The sequence below is a fragment of the Morone saxatilis genome, unplaced genomic scaffold, assembly GCF_004916995.1.
Source record: "Morone saxatilis isolate NCDOM2014 unplaced genomic scaffold, NCSU_SB_2.0 Contig19, whole genome shotgun sequence".
Lineage (NCBI taxonomy): Eukaryota > Metazoa > Chordata > Actinopteri > Moronidae > Morone > Morone saxatilis.
In genome coordinates, this window is record NW_023339751.1 from 20,133,786 (window position 1) to 20,142,923 (window position 9,138).

Here is a 9,138-nt window from a genome sequence, read left to right on the forward strand (position 1 = left end):
GAGGAGGGGGTAGTAGTGGATGGAGAGGAAGAGGAGGGGGTAGTAGTGGATGGAGAGGAAGAGGAGGGGGTAGTAGCGGTGGATGGAGAGGAAGAGGAGGGGGTAGTAGTAGTGGATGGAGAGGAGGTGGCAGTGGTGGATGGAGAGGAGGAGGAGGAGGATGGAGGAGTAGACCATGGAGAGGAGGATCAGCAGGGGGAGGAGGAGGAAGAGGCTCAGGGGGAGCAGCAGGAGGAGGAGGAGGGTGGAGAGGTGGTGGTGTTGTTGGGGGAGGAGGATCAGGAAACCATCAGAGAGGTGAGCTCCATTTGGTTCTTTCATTTTACATATCCAGTAATCAAGTGTGAAGAAATAATGTGTTTCTATATGAATAAATCTGCTGACAGCTGGTTAAACACGGTGCTTTTGTTTGCTGCGTAATAGGAGAATGAGGGAGAGAGGCTTTTAATTTGACACAAATTGAAGACCAATCTTAGCATCTAATGTCCTTACCACTGTTTATCTAATGGGAATTGAACTGCACATGAAAAGCTGCAAAAGATAGGTGCCATCATTTGCGATCCTCACTGCCTGTCTGCCTCCTCAGTCCTTTCTCAGGCTACTCTGGATGTGTTGTGTCCGTACAAAGGATGGACACTCTACTTCACAGAAGGTACGCGTGTGTGTTTATAGTACTGTCGACGTGGGTTACATGTAATAGTCACGGTGGTTTGTCTCTTTCTGTCTGTAATGTCTTAATATGTGTTATTATGTGCAGGCTTCATAGAGAGCTCACCGAGTGTGGAGAAGATCAAAGTGTTTGAGAAATATTTTACTTCCAAGATCCACCTGTATGACAAGGTCGGTCTGTCTGCTTGTGTATCTTTCTGTTTAATAGACAGACCATTAGGGTTATTATCCCTCAATATAGTCTATCTATGACATTTTTTTTTCTTTCTTTCAATGGAAATTTTTCCACTCTGTGTCCTGATTTGTTTGTTCAAATGACAGTTGTTGTTTTGTTGGTGCGCAGGATGAGATTGAGCGCCAGGGCAGTGTTCTGGTGGATTATGCAGACCTGACTGGAGACAAAACTGTGCGACAAGCCCTTCCTGATCTGACCACACAGCTGAAGGAGCAGCCAGAGGTGATACTCAACTGTCTGGGAGTGGCTATTCACCAGGTACACACATACACAGTCACTCCTACACACATATGTTGTCATCTGCAAGTTGAAGTCTGCCAGAATGTGTATATATAAGGGATATGCATTTTTAGAAATGTCCATATTTGAGTATTCGCATTGTGTTACTATTGAGTGGATCATTTTCTCTTCCCTGGTGGCATCAACAGTGCTCGCTAACACTGAGAGGTTGTCGTCTCTGCTGTTTTCTGCTTGCTCAAATAGCAGACTGATAGAGTGTTTGTTTGTGTCTTTCAGGTGTTAACTATAGATTTAGAGAAACAGGCTGCTGAGCTGGAAGGAGAAGAACTTCCTGTCACTACACCAATCATCAACATCCCTCACATTAGTGCAAGGTAATGCACACAGTGAAGTTGTTTGCTTGACACCTGTACACCGGCTGATCATGAATACAGATGACTTTATTTGCGTAAATCATCCACAGGCTGTACAACTACGAACCGTTGACTCCACTGCGGACGTTGCGTGCCAGTGTGTTTGGGCGGCTGGTGTGTGTGAGGGGAACAGTGGTCAGAGTAAGCAATATCAGACCTCTGTGCACCAGGATGGCCTTCAGGTGCCTGGTCTGCTCGCGCACACTGTCTCTGCCACTGCATCATGGGAAATACGCTACTCCCACCAAGGTATGCTCACACACTGCTCCAGCTCTCTGTTTTTCTACTGTAATGTTTCAACAACTTGGTTTACACAAGTAAAACTGTAAACATACACCTTTTTTTTCCCGCATACACACATAGCCATCTGTGACATCATTACTTAGATTAACTTTTAGTTTTAATGTTTGCATATATGTGTGTCTTTCATCACATAGTGTATCCAGCCTGACTGTCGCAGTCATTCCTTCACCCCCATCCGGAGTTCTCCTCTTACTCACACTGTAGACTGGCAGATCATCAAGTAAGCATATCATGTGCCTACGTCTATGAAACTGTGACGAGACCTGGCGGATTAAAATCCTTGACAGAGGAAATACGTTTATATTAGTTGTGTCTCCTTGAAAGTGTAAAAGGTCATCTCAACTCAAAAGTGTAATATTTGGAGAAAGTTGCAGCTTTTCTCCCAACGTATTCTAATGTGCAATCTCCAATCCTGGGTCAGCAGTTTTACACACTTCATTTAAAATTTCTTTTTAATGCTACTTCAGGGTGCAGGAGTTGATGGGCGGGGAGCAGAGGGAGACTGGACGGATCCCGCGCACCGTGGAATGTCACCTGACCTCTGACCTCTGTGACAGCTGCGTCCCCGGAGACACAGTTACTGTGACAGGGATAGTTAGAGTTACCAACGATGGTACAAACATACTGAGACACACACATTCTAACCAGGGTGGGAGATCGTTTGGATTAAGCTAGTTAATGATATTTAAAAATCTATTCACTATATATTTGTATATATGTATACTGTATAAACTATAAACCTCTATTTAACTATGGAAATTCTGGGTAGGAAAAAAAAAAAGTGCTCTTCTGCCTTGGTTGTGAAAAACTCATGCTTATTGTTTGTATGCAGGTACTTCCCGGGGCCACAAGGATCAGTGTATGTTCCTCCTCTACCTTGAAGCCACTTCAGTCAGTAATACTAAAGGTACTGAAGCATGTGTGTGTTTGGACTTGAATCATGTGGAGCGTGTATACATACACACACATATATATGCATATATGTAACTCTTAATGTGTAGGTCAGCAGTCAAAGTCAGGTCAGGGGTCAAGAGGGTCACTTGAAGATCGCTCTGGAGGGGAGGAGTTCAGCCTGAAGGAGCTGTATGCCATCCAGGAGATCCAGTCACAGCCTAACCTGCTGAGACTTATAGTACAGTAAGATACTTATCACCTACACTATAACATGTTCACGGTTTTAAAAAGTTACTCAGTTTTCTTCCATATGGACTTGTAGTTTAAATATAACCCAAACCACCTCTTTCAGCTCTCTGTGTCCTGTCATCTATGGCCACCTGGTGAGTTGTGCGATGCTCTGCGCTTTTCAATAGGTTAAGAACACCAACAACATTTTCATCACTTCTAATTTGGGCATTTTCTGTCATGATGATTTGTCAGAAATCATAAAAGTTCAGTCCAACATCCTGTATTGTGGTGTGTCCCTAGGTGGTGAAGGCTGCTCTAGCCTTGGTGTTGTTCGGAGGCAGACAGAAACACACAGGCAAGAACAGCGTCCCAGTTAGAGGAGACCCACACATCCTGATGGTGGGAGACCCTGGACTGGGAAAGAGTCAGATGTTACAGGTAACACAGAAAACACACTAAGCATTTTGAATAGAGCACAGTAATGTAATTGTATTACTCTGAAGCTGAAGTTGTAATAACTTCTGTGTGTAGGCAGTGTGTAATGTGGCTCCCAGAGGAATCTATGTATGTGGCAACAGCACAAGCACTGCAGGTAAATTGTGTTAAAGTACTACTCTCCCTAAATTATGTTACATGTACTCAGACTTGTTACAACATAATAAAGTTGGGAATTTAATATTTAATGTATTTTTCCTTTTTTTTTCCCTTTAGGACTGACTGTGAGTTTATCCCGAGATGCAGGAACAGGGGATTATGCTCTAGAGGCCGGAGCCTTGGTGCTGGCTGACCAAGGTAGGAAAGAGAGTGAAAACCATGGTTTAAAAAGTGTATTTGTGCCCATCTTGCATAATGTATATTGATTCATTACGGTGGCCAAAAGACATCAGTCGTAAGTATTTGTTTGTTTCGAGAGAAAAAAAAACTAGAAATTTCCTTTTAACAGCTGATGGAAACTACCTGCTTTAATATTCTGCCTCTTCTGAAAAAATACTCCATCTCCACTCTCACCCTATGCAGCACTGCCTCTTTCCCACCAGGTTTTGAAAAGGCCCAAGGTGTCAGATAAACTTCTCAACTCACCTAGAAATTTAAAAAACCCTTGAAGTAAAAGCTAAGGAATGATCAGAATTGGAGACCTGTGCTTTCTGCACAGTGTCAGTCCCTAAGCAAAGCTTCAGAAACTCATGGACTGTATTGCTCTGGACACCTAGCTGTTTTTCATTTGGTGAAGATGGTTGGATTTGTGAACTGTGTTGAGCCCTGTCACAAGTAGTTTTCAAGTGTGGCCTTACCTGAGTTGCAAGCTGGATTACTTCATTTTTGAATGAATTTATTCAGTTAATATATAATTGATTTTAAACAACGGTCTGTAAAGCATATGTAGCCTTCTAATTTAGGATCATTTATTCAACAGTGTGAAAACGAGTACACTATGTATATCGATGTTATTTTAGTTAGCTTTAATTGCTGTACTGTTGTAGAATGCTCTTTCTTTCGCTGTGGGAAGAGGTTCAATTAATTTAAAGTGTTTTGCAATTTGTGTAGTAGGTCAGATTTGCCCTGGTTGTTGTGAGGATTGTCTCAGGAAAAGCATCATCCAAGCCTGTTAAAGAAGGATCAATGTGAATGTGTACATTATTATATGTCTGCTTCTGCAAGTGGTCCATCGCGGTAATATTCTCTGCAATTGGATTGAAAAAATTACTGCAAATATTGGCAGTGGCAATCGACCAAAATGAGCTGCAAATATCAGATATTAGCAAAAATCCAATATTGTTCATCCCTAATACCCACCCACGCCATCTCTCAATCCTGCTGGTTTCTCATTTATTTGTTTCTCCACCTCATTGTCTTTCTCTGTTCTCTTCAGGCCTTTGCTGCATTGATGAGTTTGATAAGTTGGGTAACCAACAGCAGGCTCTGCTAGAAGCCATGGAGCAGCAGTCTGTGAGTCTGGCTAAGGCTGGAATAGTTTCCTCTCTTCCTGCCAGAACGTCAGTTCTAGCTGCTGCGAACCCTGTTGGTGGTCATTACAACAGAAGCAAGACCGTCTCTGAAAATCTGAAGTAAGACAATCAGTACAGTAATTGTGTTTTTTTTAGCGACTGCTGGAAGATATTATAGTATATCTGTGTAAATATGCAAGTTATTGCCTTATATTTACAGTTGTGCATTCTTGTTTTAAGAATGGGCTCACCTCTTCTTTCTCGATTCGACGTCATCTTCCTCCTTCTGGACATCCCAGATGAGTCACATGACCGCCGCCTGTCAGAACACGTTATGGCAAACAGGGCAGGAAGAGGCAAAACCAGCAGCGCCATAGTCACCAGGACTAACAGTGAGTCAGAGACCTCCATCCTACTACAGCACTCAGACATGCCGCTGTCTGAACGTTTGCAGGTAAAAAAAAATGGACAGTACTCCATAAGAAAGACAGTAATGTCTGTCAAAAATAATTTATTGGATTTATGGAGTATGTGTGTATCTGTGTCAAGGTCCCAGCAGGCGAAACTGTAGACCCCATTCCAGCATGTTTGTTGAGGAAGTATATCAGCTACGCTCGACAGTATGTCCAGCCCTCGATCTCTCCTGAAGCAGCACAGACAATTCAGGACTTTTACCTGTCACTGAGATCTCAGGCACACACTGCTGATTCCACACCGATCACCACACGACAACTTGAGTCTTTAATTAGACTAACTGAGGTAGGTGTTTCTTTATGTTTGGTGTATTCAGTTCAGCCATCAGCAGCATGTGATTAAGACACTTGATAACGTCATGTTTTTTAAGGCTACTGCCAAATATAGTTTTCATGTGTCCAACAAAAGGAGCAATTTTCCATCTAGTGTCCCAGTACGTATGTGGTTGACTGTGTGTTTTTTGCAGGCAAGAGCCAGATTGGAGCTCAGAGAGACTGCTACCAAGAGTGATGCTGAGGATGTGGTGGAGATCATGAAACACAGGTGACCCTACAGGAGTCTTTGTGTGTATTAAAGCTGCGTAAATAATTTTTTATTGTTGTTTTAATCTGACTATTATTTTATCTTAATTAATTAATTAATCTTTTAATTGTTTGGTCTATAACCCATAAAATGCCCATCACAATGTCCTAAAGCCCAAGGTGATCTCTTCAGATAGCTTGTTTTTCTGACCAACACTCCAAAACCTAAAGATATTCAGTTAACCATCACATTTTTAAAGAAAAGCAGCCAATCTTATTTCAACTAATCCATTTATTGTTTTAGCTCTGGTGTGTATGTGTCACGTCAAATAGTACATTTCAGAGATTTAGGGAGAGGAAACTTGGATTTGCAGATGCGACTGCTGCTCTCAACTGTAACAGATAAATTTGTCCATTCGGTTTAGCATAATATATATAGTCGTTTTTTTAATACTAGTGTGCATAGCAATATACTCTGACAAAATAGTTACAGAACTGATCTGAGATGATATCATAAAATCAAGATTATATCTTAGTTGTTCTGTCCTGGGGTTGAATGTACTGTCCTCTCTCTCTCTCCCTCTCTGTGTTTGTATGTGTGATTTTGTTGTACAGTCTGGCTGACACATACTCAGATGGTCTGGGCAATCTGGACTTTGAGCGCTCTCAGCTTGGGTCAGGAATGAGTCAGCGCAGTGCTGGAAAACGACTAATCAACGCACTGCACTTGCATGCCCAGAGGACCACTCAGAATCAGTTTGACCTACAAATGCTTCGATCTATGGCTGACAGACTAAACATCAAGGTGAAAACATTTAGATGCATGTGAAATACACATAGATAGATAAAAACCGTAAACAGTAGGTCAGACTTAAAGGTCCAGTGAAGGGCTGTACCTAACTCGGAATTTTGTCATTCCAAGTCAGATTTACCACACCTCCTGTGTGTCCCTGAAATTCAAATATTGTGCTGAAATGGAAATACTGCTAAAGTTAACACACCAAATTATTCAAGGTTGCATGTCAACTCCACCTAAAAAAAAAAGTATTTGGGTGTCTACTACTCAAAAACTTAAAGCAGTAGGAATCACAGAACAAACCAATTAGAGAAATTAGAAAAAGAGAAGAAATTACATGAACTGCATAATTGAAAGGTGAGATTTCTGTAGGTTAAAATGTCTGAGCACAAACGTTCTCAGTAATTTAGACCATGCAGTAAAACCTGATGCTACTCTAAAAACACTCTATGCATGCTGAACAATTTATTGATTCATTGGTTGATTCCTTTCAGGTGGTGGATTTTGAACAGCTGGTGAGTTCCTTGAATGAACAGGGTTTCCTGTTGAAGAAAGGACCCAAGCTGTACCAGCTGCAGACTGTCTGATCACTGACAACTGCTGAGTATACCCCTGCTCCTTTCTGCCTCACTACTAGGTCAGTGTGTGGGATAATTGAACAGGGTCTCTCTGTATTGAAAAGAAACCATCTGTCCTGACCGCTTTCACAAAACCACCAACCACTACTGTTGAACCCTTTGAAGAGACTGTAAGAACAACTGACAAAGACAGGACAGATCACCTAACTACGAAAATCTCACAGAGAGCATCTCACTGCGGCCTTACAGCATCTACAGTTTCCTAAGTGTGCACAAATCTGCTAAAGAGTAGGAACTAAGCTCAGCTGACTCTAGTACACACACATCTCTGCTGAAATAGTCTGCATTTATTTACACAGAAAAAGCTTCAAACTGAACATGGTAATATTGACTATACTTGTTATTTGGCTGTACTTGCATCAGTTAAGTGGGACTTCAGACATGATTCAAGACTTCAAGCAAATGTGATTTAATACCCCACCTCTTCATTGGTATGATGTGTCGCAGATACTAATATCTTAATAAAGATATCAAAACTTTTCAGAATTTGCACAGCACTCAGCAATAGCAGTGGCACCATGCTGTTGACGCAATGAACATTCATCCACTGGGGTTGTCACTCATCCAACTAAAATATTGAACAATTATACACTAAATCCACGTGTTATAAGTATCCAAAATTGCAGCTCATTTAAACATTTTCAATCCACAACTAAAGCAGAAGGTTTGGATTGGATTAAACCTTTGGTACAGTGCTGATGTTACCTCCCTTACCCATACTGACTGTATTGAAGATCCGTTCTGATGTTGTATTAAGCTGGCAATATATTTTTATAATTTTCTCAAGTATTGACTTTATAATCTGCATCTGAAATCCAGTGTTGGTTGGGCTATAGTATGTTGATCTAAAATCCAGCAAGTGTGCAGCATTTCGTCTTAATGCTTTGCATTGATCTGTATGGTCTACGTTGTTTCTTTTTGTACTGTATGCACTTTATTAGTTAACATTAAACAGTTAATAAATCATTTTATTCCCCTATGTATTTCAGCACGTTGTTGTTTGTACACAGTTAAATGGTTGACAGTGATTTTAAAAATGCTATTATTATGTTTCTTCATATCCAAGCTATTTAAAGACTCCACAAAAGACACACGATTACCTATTTTCAAAATAAAAGTCCTGTAAACCAATGTCGTCGGCGGTTTTACGACGTTATGTGCTGTATCAGTTTACGGCAACATGGCAGCCTGCTGGCTTGAGCTGTGTGTGTGTCGGAGAATCTGAAACTTCACCATGACAACGGGCACGGACAGCACGAGACCCTAACCCTGGTAACGGGGGCTCGTGAACATGATGATGTGTTTTCGGAGGGTTTCTGCTCCGTTGTGTCGAAACGCTGCAAATGTCCGCTGTCTGGCGCGAGGTGCGGCTATGTGTCGGCTCGAGCCTGTGTCATGGCGGCACGCACTCACACCTGTCAACGAGTGCGCGAGGCTGAGACAGTCTCCGGTGAGCGGCTCGTGGCCACCGAGGGGGACGGAGAGCCGTGTCGCGTGCTGGAGTGGTATCCTCCAGCAGGTGAAGACAACACCCTGGCACGCGCAGGGAGCCGTCTCCCCCGTGTACTGGGGAGGTCACGAGAGGTCGGTGGCCGGTTTCCGGTCTCTGCTGTACCCCAGCGCTCGTGGGCTTTGCAGCGGAAAGACCAAGGAGACACCGGACAACTCCCCGGCGGCGGACGGGAATGAAGCCAGTCCGGTGCCGGGACACGGGCTGTTCAAGTTCAAAGAGCTGGTGAGGACAGAACTGTCTGACTGACTGTCTGACTGACTGACTG

General features: G+C 42.5%; 2 protein-coding genes across 2 annotated transcripts in view; both read left to right on the plus strand.

Moving 5' to 3' along the window:
• Positions 1 to 230: 230 nt before the first annotated feature.
• mcm8 (minichromosome maintenance 8 homologous recombination repair factor) lies at positions 231 to 8,395 on the plus strand (the record flags this gene model as incomplete). Its single annotated transcript, XM_035663850.1, has 20 exons — positions 231 to 297; positions 587 to 652; positions 758 to 840; positions 1,013 to 1,162; positions 1,421 to 1,518; positions 1,608 to 1,806; positions 1,995 to 2,080; positions 2,328 to 2,473; positions 2,693 to 2,767; positions 2,862 to 2,997; positions 3,107 to 3,137; positions 3,286 to 3,423; positions 3,517 to 3,577; positions 3,697 to 3,777; positions 4,856 to 5,051; positions 5,172 to 5,385; positions 5,481 to 5,690; positions 5,872 to 5,948; positions 6,542 to 6,731; positions 7,217 to 8,395. Coding segments are annotated over 20 exons (2,397 nt in total), but the record flags the coding sequence as incomplete, so codon positions are not given.
• A 119-nt stretch (positions 8,396 to 8,514) lies between these two features.
• crls1 (cardiolipin synthase 1) overlaps positions 8,515 to 9,138 on the plus strand; it is a 4,836-nt gene continuing 4,212 nt past the window's right edge. The window contains exon 1 of the mRNA XM_035663426.1: positions 8,515 to 9,095. Within this exon, the coding sequence (XP_035519319.1) occupies positions 8,652 to 9,095 (444 nt within the window). The 5' untranslated portion in view covers positions 8,515 to 8,651. The remainder of the gene's footprint in view (positions 9,096 to 9,138) is intronic.